General features: G+C 37.8%; 1 protein-coding gene across 1 annotated transcript in view; it reads left to right on the top strand.

The window, feature by feature from the left end:
* ppfia2 (PTPRF interacting protein alpha 2) overlaps window positions 1–16,162 on the top strand; it is a 184,976-nt gene that overhangs the window by 139,830 nt on the left and 28,984 nt on the right. Inside the window, exons 3-4 of the mRNA XM_016279608.1 lie at window positions 8,306–8,407; window positions 14,578–14,742. Of these exons, the coding sequence (XP_016135094.1) occupies window positions 8,306–8,407; window positions 14,578–14,742 (267 nt within the window). The remainder of the gene's footprint in view (window positions 1–8,305; window positions 8,408–14,577; window positions 14,743–16,162) is intronic.

The following is a 16,162-nucleotide window of genomic DNA, read 5'->3' as shown; positions in this document are numbered from 1 at the left end:
TACAATTTCGTTTTAATCCAAATGATGCGTGTGCTAAGTGAGTGAACATCAAAGATCACACAACAGAATTGCGCGTGCGCTCTCTCTCTCTCTCTCTCGCTCTCCCTACCGTTAAGTAACTTGTGCATTGTTTACATACTTGTTTTTGACTTATCCGACCGAACTACAAACTTTCCAGTGATATCTGTGAGAAAGGCATATTCACTCGACAAGCTCGCGCATCTGCGCCGCCGCGCGCTCAATCCACTCAGCGTGCTTTGTTTATCAGCTTGCGCACATCAGCTATACAGGCGTTAATACTGAATGTTTAACGTTATATTCATTGCATACATATACTTCGTAGTAGACATCCTTAACTCCTTTCTGCTGTCTGTTGTTCTGTTGTTGGTGTTTCTTTGTCTGAATATGGCGCTTATCACATGCTGTGTGGTATCGGCGTTTGGTATCGGGGCATTTTAACGAGTACAAGTACGAGTACAGGAGCTCAGTATCGGGCCCGGTATCGGTGCATCCCTAAAAGATACGTAGTGAAAAAAATTGTAATTAAGGGCATGGACAGTTATTTTTGTGGCTGACCTTGTTGTATATGCATATGTAGGAGTTTCCTTTTCAGACACAAAATTTATTGGAGGAGATTATTTAAATAAATTATGGATTGTAATTTACTAATGTTTGCAGTAGCCAGTTTGCTAGTATTTGCACCATTATTTACAGTGTTGGGGAGTAACTTGTTACAATGGAATTACATAGTTTAATTAAAAAATAAATGTAACTGTAATCTGTTACAGTTACTGAGAAAAATGTGTAATTAAATTAGAGTTATGAAAATTTTAACAATTACAAATGGGGTTACATCTGAAATTTTTCACACACATGCACAGATTTAATAGATTCCTCTCCCAAATTGCATCGGCTGCTCCAAAATATGAGACACCAATGCTTTAGCAGTTAAGGACACAGGCTTATTCGTTAACTGTTTTATTACCTATTTGGGTTCCTGTATATGCTTTATTTTTAAAGATGAACTATAAGGTTAAACCAGCTTGCTTTAAATGTTTTAAAATGATTAACAGTTGAAAACATTCATTAGAAATTTACAAAAGTAATCAAATGTAATTAGTTACATTACTGTAATAAAGTAATTGAAATAGTTACACTACTTATTACATTTTAAATCTGTAACCCATTACATTTCCAAAGTAACCTTCTTAACACTGATTATTTAACACCATAAAAAGTATGTCTTAGCCCATTTTGCACTTGACATGGCTGCGATAGTTGCTAATTTGTGCTGATCTTGCATTATGTAAATGAGCAGGTGGAGTATGTGTTCTTTAATTTAATTAATTTCTTTTTACTTGCATATTTTTAGTAAATCTGGCCCCAAGTATGTTCTAATTGGCTGTGATTTTGTTGCTTCGCAGAGGAAAAGTGCTGTATTTATTTCTCAGAGGTCAGATAACTTAATTGAGTTCTCAGTTACAGTATGTATCATTTAACTTTCAACCTTGTCTCAGATGTTTCTCCTAAAATTCCTTTAGAGAAACAATAATAGAAACTAATAAGAATACAGGTAAATTAACAAAGCGTAGCATGGCAGAGCTTAGCTATTTTGGTATTAGAAGATTTTGAGAAATGCTTGAGTTCATATTGAATTGCAGACTTTGGTATCTTGAGAAACAGGTGACTTAAGAAAACAAATCAGTTTTCTTCATTTAATCTGATGTCTAGGAGAAACAGTTGTGATGTTTAAGAAGAAACGGGTTAGATTTTGGGGGGAATTTTTCTTACCTGTGGCTCTGCACAACATTTCGGTTGATGGTGGAATTGTGGCCAAAAATCTCTTCCAGGCTTTTCACACTACACCTAATTCCAGTTAAATGTCTTGTTAAATCTTGACCCGGAGTTGACCCTGGTTAAGAACTTCGCACTTATAACTTGGGTTAGTGCTGCTTTCCTTATAATGTATGAAGCCTTGCTCCTGAAAACCACTGAATTGCGGTGTCATCGGTATAGAGAGTAAAATGTTAACAGTGTAAAATATTTAACGCCATATAATCCTGGATTGTGTTATCCAAGGATTTAAAATGAACCTGAATTATGAAGTGTAAAAAGCCCATATTTAGTCTTCATTTCAGTCTTTACACAGGACCAGTAACAATGGTAGATTCTCAGGTTTTAAGCTCTACGTTAAAGATGTGAGATGAGAATATATGCTCACCACACTAGAGGGACTTTCACACACTAATGAGTTTGTCAGAGGTTGATCCAATGCTTTACTCCCCCACATTTACCACCTAAGGGCAGCATAGGTTCCTGCACAGTGAATTTGGTTTGATCTTGGAACTCTGACCTTTGACTTCAGAAAACACTTCAGGGAGGTTTGTTTCAGAGGCAGAGCTGCTAGAAGGGAGTTTTGATCATAACTGATTGTAATTCCAGCCCATGTAGAGCTGTTTTGCTGTAAGACTGTGTTTATCTGTATGTGTGCGCTGGTGCGTATGTTCACATAAATGAATCTTAAAGCTTCCCAAGATGAAATCTGAGGCCCCGGCGTATTTGTACTTTGAAGATTGCCTCCAGCAAATCCCCTTTGAAAAGCTACATAAAGCCTGGATAATTGTTTGCTCACACACATACGTTCTTGTCTGTCTTTCAGTAACACCATGTAACATCAGTAATCAGTACCATCACAGCAAGTGGTTGCGGTGCATAAAGGACGACTACAGTATCTCATACCATGAGTTAACATCGCCAGCTACCACAAGACTTCTACTGGGGTCTTTGATGGCCAGCTGGATTGAGTCCTGTTCAATTATCCCTCTATAATCAGAAGAGTCTTGCAGCAGAGGACAAGCTTAGATCAATACCCCAGTGAGTTATTGTCCTAGACATCTACCTTTGCATGATCCCAATCCCTCCTGTCTGGTGGTAGTGAGAGAGGCTTGTCATCATCCACCAAGTTCATGTTTATCAACCAAGGTGTCCGCTATAGAGATTTAAACTCTTGCCAATTTAAATAACACCTCTGATCCTTGCCTTCAGTCAACTGCCAGACAGATTTATGAAGACGTGACAGGCTAAAAGTTTCCTTTATATTCTGGCTGCACCCCCATCCATCATGTGCATCGTGATGGCCATTAGATTCAAGAAGTGAGCACATTTTAGCCCACTCAGTCATAGTTGAGAGAAGGAAGGTGGAGGCTACTGTTACTGCAAATATTTTTGTCCCTTAATGTAATTGTAAATAACAATCCTGGTCATAACGTTATAATTTTGACTCAGGTGTGCTTTGGAATGATTCATTGTCCTTTTATTTTACTTTTGCCTGTACCTGGGATGATTCATTGTGCTTATTATCAAACGGTTACCAAAGTTGTAGTTGAGGTCATAGGGTTGCAGGGTTGTTTTTCACATTTGCTTATTGGGGCACCTAAATGTACCATGTAAAAGCAATTGCATCACCACTTGCGTCATACTCCATATACCAGCCTTAGTCAATTCCGACCCCATTCCTACCATGCGTGTATATATACAAGCGTGTGACGGAAATGTTATGCCCCTTACCATACTATGATGCCGTGTCCCGGTGCGATGAGACAAAACCAATAAAACCCATTACAAACGAGGCATTTGTAGCATCCATTGGGGACATAATTACTGATTATAATGACTTATACTGTCTTTTTACGTGTTGCATTGCGTCGCGCCATGTAAACATAAAACCATATGTGCATTTGTGATCGGAGAAACGACAAACAACAAGCGCTACTTTACACTGCTCAAAATTCGCGTTTGAATCGTCAGTGGCAAATCCTTTAAATATGAAAACGTACTTACAGGCTGTGAGTCAGCATTATTTGTCAGAAAACCGGCATTGTAGGCTACTCTCCCAGGAAACAGTCCTCGTCCTCTAAAATGCGTTGCACACACACGAATATATGGGATAAACTGTTCTGGAACAGTGTTGTAAATACAACTTAACCACTGATTTCTAGTTGTGTCCTCTTTTGGAAGACCAAACAAAGTAGTTTTGCTTTCACAACGAAACACACAGCGTCTTCACGACATGGCGGTGGCAGCGGCAAAAACAATACTACAGTGAGAATCAAAGTTACGCCTTCTTTCTTTGCATGAACATTTGGGCGGCGTTATGCAAATCTTCCCACACAGTGACGTAGACATGTGAGGGGGTGTTTGAACGAGGTGTTTTAGGAGGGTGTGGATTAGGGATGTGCCGATCCGATATTCATATCAGCTATCGGCTCCGATAGTGCCATTTTTCTCGGATCGGGTATCGGTCGGAGAGGGCCGATCCAAATCCGAGATTAAATTTTTTTTTTCGATTGTGCAAATTATTCTGTGTTACTTCTGAAGCCATACGATAGCTTAATGTGAGCTACATATGAATATATATGTCCTTACATTAAAGTTCACACAAACTCTTTTCTCCGCTGTGGCTGTCAGTCATTCGTTCAGCCTTTAAACCCTGGTCACGTTCGGTTACAGCAGTCAGCTCGGTAAAGCTCTCTCCAAGATCATTCTGTGTTCCCATTATACTTGATTTGTAAATACATGTCTATGATTTTGCAAAAAGGACTTTATCTTCTTGCCGGAGTTTAATGTTGTTTTGTTACTTGCTACCGGGTGTCTGTGAGAACAAAACACGGGCGTAGAAAAGACTATAAATTGTTTTTAACATGCACAGTAACTGAAATTTAAAACTGTTAAAAGAAAGGCTCAATAACTGTTGCACAGATATAATACACTTTTACAATTTATTTTCCCTTTGTGCTTTGCAGTTTTTAACACGAAGCGCTTACAATGTGCCGGATGCAGCAGATCCGCACATTGTAAGCGCTTCGTGCACATAGACTGTATAAAAACAGTTTGTGCTGCACTGTATTAGTTTTGTCCTATCGTATCTATCATGTTGTTGCCTTATTAAAAAATATGCTATACATTTAAAAGAAATGTATTTTTATTTTATAGTATATACAGTGGGTACGGAAAGTATTCAGACCCCCTTAAATGTTTCACTCTTTGTTATATTGCAGCCATTTGCTAAAATCATTTAAGTTAATTTTTTCCTCATTAATGTACACACAGCACCCCATATTGACAGAAAAACACAGAATTGTTGACATTTTTGCAGATTTATTAAAAAAGAAAAACTGAAATATCACATGGTCCTAAGTATTCAGACCCTTTGCTCAGTATTTAGTAGAAGCACCCTTTTGATCTAATACAGCCATGAGTCTTTTTGGGAAAGATTCAACAAGTTTTTCACACCTGGATTTGGGGATCCTCTGCCATTCCTCCTTGCAGATCCTCTCCAGTTCTGTCAGGTTGGATGGTAAACGTTGGTGGACAGCCATTTTTAGGTCTCTCCAGAGATGCTCAATTGGGTTTAAGTCAGGGCTCTGGCTGGGCCATTCAAGAACAGTCACAGAGTTGTTGTGAAGCCACTCCTTCGTTATTTTAGCTGTGTGCTTAGGGTCATTGTCTTGTTGGAAGGTAAACCTTCGGCCCAGTCTGAGGTCCTGAGCACTCTGGAGAAGGTTTTCGTCCAGGATATCCCTGTACTTGGCTGCATTCATCTTTCCCTCGATTGCAACCAGTCGTCCTGTCCCTGCAGCTGAAAAACACCCCCACAGCATGATGCTGCCACCACCATGCTTCACTGTTGGGACTGTATTGGACAGGTGATGAGCAAAATCCATTTAAGGCCACTGGGCTCTTAGGAACCTTAAGTGCAGCAGATTTTTTTTGTAACCTTGGCCAGATCTGTGCCTTGCCACAATTCTGTCTCTGAGCTCTTCAGACAGTTCCTTTGACCTCATGATTCTCATTTGCTCTGACATGCACTGTGAGCTGGAAGGACTTATATAGTCAGGTGTGTGGCTTTCCTAATCAAGTCCAATCAGTATAATCAAACACAGCTGGACTCAAATGAAGGTGTAGAACCATCTCAAGGATGATTAGAAGAAATAGACAGCACCTGAGTTAAATATATGAGTGTCACAGCAAAGGGTCTCAATACTTAGGACCATGTGATATTTCAGTTTTTCTTTTTTAATAAATCTGCAAAAATGTCAACAATTCTGTGTTTTTCTGTCAATATGGGGTGCTGTGTGTACATTAATGAGGAAAAAAAATTAACTTAAATGATTTTAGCAAATGGCTGCAATATAAAAGAGTGAAAAATTTAAGGGGGTCTGAATACTTTCCGTACCCACTGTACTTATATATAAATACATTCATGAATGTTTTCACACATTGCTATTTAATAATACAAATAGCAATGTGTAACATTTTACATTATTTGTTCCCCACAAAAGTTTTTTCACTAAATGTTTGGATTTCTAAAATTATTGTGCACTGATTTTTCTAGAATAACTTTTGCTGCCGAATTATCCACTAACCTAGTTTATGATAATTTTTTGTCATAGATTATAAATATACTGTACATAGGTCTATATTTTTTCATATTTATTGTTTATTTTATTTTTCTTTATAATGAAGTAGTCTGTATCTAGTAGATTGTGAAAGAATGATTATCAGTTCCACACACATAAATTCTACATTTATTTAAATGTGGGAAAAAAACTTCACTGGTATCGGATCGGTATCAGCCAATAACGAACCCTAGGTATCGGAATCGGTATTGGAGGCGAAAAAGGCGGATCGGAGCATCCCTAGTGTGGATGAGTCTTAAATTTTATAAAGAATATCTCTTTGAGTTTGAGACTTTAGTCTTTGCAACTTCAGGGATCTTATCTATTCACAAACAGCTTGTAACACTCCAAAGAGAAAGGAAAACTTTAAACCTTTAAAGGGGTCCTGTTATGCTCTTTTACAAAGTCTTGATTTTGATTTGGGGGTGTACTAGAACAGGCTCTCATACTAGGTTGTTCGAAAAACACATTATTTTTCATATATTTTACATTATTACAACACCTCTCTCCCCAGTCTGGCATGAACGGCTCGAATAGTTCCTGTATCAAATGAAGGCTCGCCTTCTGAAATATGAAATGTGCTGTGATTGGTTAGCTGGGCCAGTGTGTGTTGTGATTAGCAGCACTCGGCGCCTGGTCGAGAAATGTCCTGCCCCTTACCATAGCCGCCTGCGAGCTTCAGTGTAAATTGCGTCAATATCAATTCAATTTGAGCCCGATTTAAACCCGGATGATTGTAAACACTCTAAGTTCGTCTGCCTTGAGAAAGCTAGCGTGTCTCCGACATAGTGATAACACTCGTTGCCTTCTCTAGTGCAGCTCAACCAGGTCTCGTCCCATTCGTCGGTATTTGTGATATCACAAATCCCAGAAAATATGCGTTGTAGTCCAAACGAGTCATTCGTTGTAGTTTTTGAAAAGTGATTTCTGTTCAATAAAATATCTCTTTTTGAAGTGGACTTTGAGCTTTGTAACTTTGCAGATCTTTTTTATGCTCAAACAGCAACATTACAGACTAACTAAAGTTGAAAAAGTGAAAAAGCATAATAGGACCCCTTTAAAATAATGCCGGTATATTGTTTTATATGACTCCTCAACTCTTGTTGGCAGGGCAGGGGAGTCTGCTCCTGCTCCAAGAGGGTCAATAGCCGGGTTTAAGCACCGTTTCAATCCAAAGAGTCAAAGAGAACAAAATCGTCACTTCCTGATAAACTGGCACTATGTATCACTAAGAAAAGTAGGAGAAGCCATTTAATATAATAATTTTCATATATAATAAATTACTTGCGGCTCAGAGCAAGCAGACGAAACAAAATAAATGAGGTCATTGCTTTCGGAGGTGGATGCCTGCTATTTGGGAACGCAGTCATGTAACAGTTCTGGGAGGCAATTATACAGAAATACTTTGATGACAGACTTTGCTCGGGCATTTCAAAATGACCATAACAACATTTCAGATGCTGTGGAACAAGATCGGTCCGCTGGTTAGTCAGGTTTTGCTGTCCTATAGTGCAAAGTCACATAACGTTTTGATGTGCATGGAGGGATTTACTCGGCAAATGCGTTTCCATCTGCCATTATTACCATTAACCCTTCTTCGCATAAGTCAAAAACCACCTCAAGCGATCGTAAAAAATTAAGGGATTTTTATTCGAAATTTGTCATTTCCATCACTCTTTTCTGTTGCATAAGAACAGGGTGATGGAAACATGGCTAATGTCATGCAGAGTTTAGCTCAAACCTTCTCCAATCTCACACTTGCCTAGAAGTTTCCAGTAAACCTTGAAGACCATAATTAGATGTTTCAGGTGTGTTTAATGAGGATGTATTGCATTGGTGTCTTGCAGGAGTTTGCCGCCCTGACGAAAGAGTTGAACGCCTGCAGGGAACAGCTGCTGGAGAAGGAGGAGGAGATTTCAGAGCTGAAGGCCGAAAGGAACAACACCAGAGTGAGTTTGCACACTGTCTTCCAGGCACTTCAAAGAACAGATTGTGCTCCTTAACTGTCAAATAAGTTGAACTTGCTTACAAAAATTTAACAGATGCCCACCCAATGACTCATGATATTTTGTTGGAGTCAGTATGTTTGTAGTTGCTCCAAACTGTTTTTAATGAACTGAAACCAGATTCTGTTGAGATGCTTACTTTAGAGTCACAACATTCTCACTTCGATATGCCCTGCACTACCTTTCATGGGGACTTTATTGCATTGAGATGACAGTTGAGCGATAACTTCATCCTTGTAGCGGTGAGATCATAATTCCCTGTAAGTCAAGATAACAGGCTGGCGTTTTTCAATAAAATTGTCACCAAGCATTTGCATTGAATGCATAGAAGCTGCCAAAACGTCTGACAAGACCCAGCACTTTGGCTATCACTTCCATTTCACAAGAAAGTAGTCATTCTCACTTCTTCAGCTTAATTTTCACCTCTATTCTTTTTCTGCACCAGTCAGTGCTTGCCTGAGTCACTGTGCTAATGCAGCCCAGCTCACCAGCCTCCACGCTGCAATTCAATTAATTACTTACGTTACTTAGCCGCAGCCAAACGTTTGAAGAGTCAATTATGGAATTGAGGATATTGGAGGGTATTAAAAACCAGAGGGAAGCATAGATCGAGGAGGATAAGGGGCGTAGTTGGAATGAAAAAGAGGAGAGGTCGAGTGAGATTAGCAACAGACTCTGGGAGCAGCATTTCAAGCAGTTTCTAATCTTACACAGGGAGCAGCTAATGTGACCGTGAGTGAAGTATTTAACCCAAAGCTGCTCTACAGAGACTGTCGTCAACTCTGCAATGCATCAGTTATTATGGAAAAGGTCATATCTTAATCATTTTGAGACCGCGTCCCAGTTTGCGTAACAGCAACATTCCCTAAAAATATATTAGGCCCTGATAATGTAGAAAGTACATAGTTTTTAGAACGACAGCGATTGAGTAATAGGTGATAATATAAATCAGACAAAATAACAAGGAGTTGAGGTGATATAACCTAAGAAGCTTGCACAGATGTAACACTTCAAAAATCCACAAGATGCACTTTTTGCATACTATTTTCAACATACTTTGATTTGAGATGCACTAAATCTTATGTTACATAATATTTACTGTAAATGTTATGTTAATTTGGACCATTGGCCATTTACCATAGGCCTTGGACTTATAAAGTACTTATAAGGAAAACATTTTTGTTGCCAATTAAATCAGTATGTCTAATTTTCACTGTACTCCCTGCCATTATAGATCAACATTGTGAACACTGCAGAGATTTTTGGCCATTGATTTTCATTTTAAGTGCCATTTGGACCAATATCTGTTCTTGCAATGAAGTTAAGATGTGTCTTATTGCTGATTATTTCTATGCATTAGTAAAAACGAGGTCACGTTATATCAACCTGAGGACCACTATGAGGGATGCAGAACCTGATTTTACCAAGTGCAACATGTTCCTGGATCGACATCTTTGTTGACCCTGGAACAACATTGTGATTAACCAATCAGATTTGAAGAACCAGTTTAAAGTTTTTGTAAAATTTAGGCTTATAATCAGTGTTTGGTGCTTGTACATCAGCGTCATTCATCTATCATTTCCTCTGGTGGTTAGGTTTAGGTGTAGGGATATGGTCAAGGCTAAATGTTTGGATTAAAATGTTGTTCCAGGGTCAACAAAATATGTTGACTTAGGAACACATCTAACTCCGCAAAATCAGGACTACACTTATATAGAATAAAGCTTTTTATGGCACTTATTATTAGTGTCTTTATCTTAGTGCTGACCAAAAATGTATATCACGGTATTTTTCAAAATGATACCGGTTTCACGGTACATGACGGTATTTTTTTTTTCATGCATGACCGGGTGTTAACCATATTTTCTACTGATTGAGAGAGGAAATTCTGCAGTATATTGAGTTAGAATGCCCTATTTTACTGTCATGATGAGTGAATATTGTCCAAAAATACCACACTAAATAGTGACTAAACACAACCCCTTTTAATACATGTTAACCAGGAGTCACTCTCATTTATAATCATGGCAGCATCTGATAAAACCAACATGCATCTACACTAAAGAGCAGCTATGCGGTTGTTTTGGCTATATTACTTTTTTGTCTCATGCAGCGCACTGCCTGCGTCTGAGTAACTAAAAAAAACAACAAACAAATAAGTGCATGTGATATTAACAAACGAACTACGCTCATATTTATAATTCCAAACAATCAGTAAGCGACAGGTGCTAGGAAACTCTGTTTTGTACTCATTTATTGACGAGTCGGCTGCGGTGCGGCCAACTGATTTCGCTGCTTCTCTGCCGCTCACTGCACAGAACAGACGCCGAGAGAGGTGACACTTCTCCGGGAAAGTCAGACATCGCGTTCGCGGGACAGCACTGGCGAAATCTTCCAACTGAACCATAGTTAAGGTTTATCCAAAAAAGTCGCTAGGTTTGTCAGTATGAATATTCTATGGGAAAACGCTGCTAAAAGGGTCTGAAAGTTGCTAAATCTAGTGCTAAAGTCATGCTTGTGTGTGTGAGAGACGCGGGAGCTGAGGGCAGGGGGCGGTGGATATTTGTGGTGGTCAATGTGGATATTGTGGATGAGTTCTTCTGTGTCATCACGTTCTATTAGTTCTACAGCTTCAGTTTCGGAACTTTCACGCTTAGTAACACATACAGCATATGCTTAGTTCCCTCACCACAGTGCAACAGTGAAAAGCCTTTCAAAAGAGAAACCCCTTTCAAACAGTGTCGCGTTCCGAACGTTGTTTAAGCGACATACACTGGTATTGCGTTATTTTAAAAATTCATATGACAAAAATAAACACCGGTATTCGGTATGAACCGGTATACCGCCCAGCACTACTTTATCTTATGTAAGTGTACAACATTTTAAACATTTTAACAGTAGTTTTTATTTCTTTACTAGTAAAACTTTTGTTTTAAAGTGGAAAAAGTACTTAAGAAGTACGATAAAAATTAAGATGGACTTTACGCAGGACGGCCTTTCAAGTAAAATGACACATAATGTTACTGTACATATATCGATTTAAGATCAATTCTGAGATTTGTGTATTAGCTAATGGCTGTGTCTACTGATGGCACCAGTGTGAATCTGATCCACCAAAACAGACACAATCAGAGGGAGAGAGAGAAACCTAACCTGCATCATCCGGCTGTAGGGATGTTTTAGTGCTGAGCTGGCGCTGGGAAAGACAGAGGCTGGCATAGACCGAGGGTTATGAATGAGGGAGCAAGGAACTGAGCAGAAATAGAAAGGTCAGCTTCTCTATAGGTCTCTAGAGCAGCACTGCTACAGTACAGCCAGTACAGCCCTCAGGCAGGTACATGTGCTGCTGCAACCCTAATGCTGCCTAACATTCAGCTGGAGAAGTCTGAATTTCCAGCTACCTACTTGGAGACTCCACTTGAAGTTCAACTCCCTACTTAGAAAACCGATTAACCAATTATTAATCGTAAACCAATAAGATTATTTTAAATTAGAATTGAATTAAATTAGAAAGGATAAGTGTCTGTGACCCATTAAAAATACTAACATTTGTTTCCCGGGGATTAATTTTACATGTGCAAAAAGCAGCAAACAACAGAACATGAGGAAAAAACTGTTAGAAGGAAAAAAACCAAGTGATTGCGCCGGCACCGCATGCACGCACAGTTAAGCATTGCTACCTTGACAATGCAGCCTGTTCATTATCATAATAAAATACAGTCAAACATATGGAAAAAACACACTGCTCAGTTTAAATATGTAGTAAAATCTGTGCCGTTATGTGTTATCACCGTACCGCCGTGATGTTATGCAAAACATTTTGTTTTACGCGGATATTGGAACGCCAGTGAAGTATAGGCTACATAATAAATAATAATTTGCCATTCAAATACATCGCGAATATGGAAACATTTGATTTTGTGTGGAATGAGAGACCAAACGTTGGTTTCCGTTTCGTTTTAGCCTAAATGAATTTGTTTTGGCTTGTCGTTTATATAGCTATAGATTCTTATATTTTTAATTCTTGTTCTTTTCTAAATACTGTTAATTGAAAGGATTTGTTGTGGAGTGAGGAGAACTAAAATAGCCTAGCTATGTTTACAGTGTTTATTATCATGTTTGTAAAAATTTTGCATCGGCATCAGGCCTATTTCTGAATGAAATAATAAAATGCGACTTATACGCGACTTATGTTTTTTTTTCTCCAAAAAACACAATTTTTTATATACGCGTAGCGTATTTTAACCATGCAGCAAACCTTTTTCAAAATTTTGATAAATTACTGAAATAAAAATAAATAAATTACTTTTTAAACCATTCAACTGATTGTATTAATCGCTATTGATCATATAGATTTGCTAATCAAGGCTGCATTTATTTGATCAAAAATAGAGAAAAAAATTTAATATTATAAAATATTATATTATATTACAATTTAAAACAACAGTTTTCTATTTTATTATACTTTAAAATATATTCTTCAATAAATAAATCAATACATTTTCATCAGCCATTACTCCAGTCTTCAGTGTCGCATGATCCTTCAGAAATCATTCTGATTTATTATCAAAATGCTGATTTATTATCTATTTTGGAAACAGTTTTGCTGCTTTTTGATACTTTTTTTTAGGATTCTTTGATGAATAAAAAGTTAAAAAGAACAGTATATTCAAAATTGAAGTTTTACTATCACTTTTTATCAATTTAACACACCCTTGCTGAATAAAAATATTAATTTCTTTAAAAAAAAATTACTGATCCCAAACTTTTGAATGGCAGTGTAGTTTTTACTTATTATTATTATTAGTTTTATATTTAGTCACATGATATTGGTGGCTGGGGGATGTACAGTACAGTCCCTTTTAAACAAATAAAATGCATCAGTGAGTCAAAGTTCCTAATTATATGATAATGAAACTTGTTTAGAATACATTTAATGAGACAGATGTTTAATAATTCTATCTGTTGATACTCTTGCAAAACAAATGCTAGCATTGAATAGCATTCCTTGTGCCCACAATTAGGTTGCAGTATGCTAAGAGGCTTCTCAGTTGGCCATCGAACACCTGCGAAGTGAACAGTAATGAACCGTAAACAGTAACAAAACATTCCATAATGTTTTGTTTCATTATGCCTTGTCTTCTGAGCATCAAGCATCAGAGTACTTTCATGGTTGGAAGTCTAAGATATTGAGTGGGAATATCCTGCATCCGGCTTTTGCAATTCTGCACCTTATGCATATTACGCAATTCAGCATAATTCTGAGCAGGTTCTCAAACCAACATAAACACTTTTTCTTTTGTCTCGCCATCCATAGTCATATATGTCCACTCCACTCATCTAAAGCCAGACGTTCGCTCTCTCTCTCCATGGTATCCTTGGTACTTTGGGTCCGAATTGATTTTTTATGCCATGTACCAGAGCAGAGAGTAACCACATTAACATAATCTCCTTTGTGCCGGGTCCAGGGGGTTTCAGTTTGTTGTGTCTGCTTTATTGTTTCAAGTAATGTAATGGGTTTTCTTGTGTGTAATGTTGTTATCCATCTGAAAGGGTTCCCTTGTAAAATGAGAAAAGACAAAATGGTGTGTTAAGCACATGCCATTAATTTTCATGTGAAGAATATCCTTGAGGGTTTAGTGACAAAACGAAAAAACTGACCTCATGTTGTAGCATGAAGCCTGTGTAATACTTTCCGCATGAGCAATCCGGACGCGTGCGCGGAATACTTGTATTTATACTTCCGAAAGCATATGCTGAGATTTTAGAATTGGTTTTATATTTAGTTGAAATTTTAATTTTGGCTTTAGATTTAGGTTCAGTATTAGATTAATTACTAAATTTAGAATTTTGGATGGATTTGTTTGGATGCTTTAGATTGAGGGTTTTTAGATTTAATTTCCATCTTCATTTGTTAATTTCAGCTTTTACTACTTGCTTAATCCTCTTGGTCCCAAGTGAGACATAAGGCTGCATTTCAGCTTTAAACTAGTATTAATATTGGTTTTCGATTTAGTTTCAGTTTTACGCTTGGTTTAATTCTAATGTTCATAATAGTAACGGATGATTGGGATGATAAACATAATGAAATGAACTCTTTATATGTTCCACAGCTGCTATTGGAGCATTTGGAGTGTTTGGTTTCGAGGCATGAACGTTCCCTACGTATGACTGTGGTGAAACGACAAGCTCAGTCTCCTTCTGGGGTCTCCAGTGAGGTGGAGGTCCTCAAAGCCCTTAAATCCCTCTTTGAGCACCACAAAGCACTGGATGAGAAGGTAAACCCTGAGATCAACAACTGATGAGATTCCTTTTGTTTTGTTTTTTTATTGTTGAATTCACAGTGCATTGCAAAGATAGAAATCTGCTAGTATAAATTCATATGTGACACATCAAATGTACCACAGACCTGCTGATGTTTAACCCATATAATGCATATAGGCCGACTGATCAATCTTAGTACCCAAAATAATATTATATAACCGCTTCCTCTCCTGGTTTTTGGAACAGTGAGGTGGAAGCACATTTATTAAACACCGCGACCCACAGTCCCACCTCTCCTTTCCTTCATCCAGTGGCGTTTTATTTATGGATTAAGCCCTTGTGTGGTGGTTCATCCAGCTGTAATCCATTCTGTGGCCTTCTGCAGACACTGTCATTTAAAAGGCGTTAGGTAACAGATGGCAGGAAATTGCTTATGATTTATGGGACCACAGTTTTAGTGACCACAGACTGTCCAGTGATGAAGGACCGAACCCACTGAAATGATTCCAGTGATCAAACAGGTCACCAGAGAGCGCGATTAAAAGACTTATAATCAGTTGTAAGACAAAGAAAAAAAATACTTAAAATTTGTCATACAGTACCACTAAATTTAAAAAAAAATATCGGTTACACTTTACTTGAAGGGGTGTGCATAAGACTGACATGACACCTTCATAATCATGACATGACACCTACATAATCATGGCATGACACATGTCATGAATATGAAGGTTTTTTATGCATGTTTATGACAACTGTCATTAAGTGTCATTCGCTCAGTTATGTAATTTTTAATGCAAAGATGACATTGTTTGAGATGTCTTTGTTATGGGCTATGGTTGGGGGTAAGGGTAGGGGTAGGTTAGGGTTAGGTCAAATAATGTCATATTTGCATTAAAAATGACATAACTGAGCGAATGACACTTAATGACAGTTGTCATAAACATGCATACAACCTCCTTCATATTCATGACATGTGTCATGTCATGATTATGAAGGTGTCATGACCGTCTTATGCACACCCCTTCAAGTAAAGTGTTACCAAAATATCTTGGTCACTCTTTATTTTAAGGTCCAGTTCTCGCTATTAACAAACTGACTTTTGCCTCAATAAACTCCTAATTTGCTGCTTATTAATAGTTAGTAATGTAGTTGTTAAATTTAGGTATTGGGTAGGATTAGGGATGTATAATATGGTCATGCAGAATGTGCTTTATGAGTACTAATATACAGCAAATATGTTAATAATAGACGGGGTAGGTTAGGGTTAGGTCAAATAATGTCATATTTGCATTAAAAATGACATAACTGAGCGAATGACACTTAATGACAGTTGTCATAAACATGCATACAACCTCCTTCATATTCATGACATGTGTCATGTCATGATTATGAAGGTGTCATGACAGTCTTATGCACACCCCTTCAAGTAAA

The sequence above is a fragment of the Sinocyclocheilus grahami genome, unplaced genomic scaffold, assembly GCF_001515645.1.
Source record: "Sinocyclocheilus grahami isolate Dianchi unplaced genomic scaffold, SAMN03320097.WGS_v1.1 scaffold8.1, whole genome shotgun sequence".
Classification (NCBI taxonomy): domain Eukaryota; kingdom Metazoa; phylum Chordata; class Actinopteri; order Cypriniformes; family Cyprinidae; genus Sinocyclocheilus; species Sinocyclocheilus grahami.
Note: the sequence above shows the minus strand (reverse complement) of the source record. Positions and strands in the feature narration are given on the sequence as shown.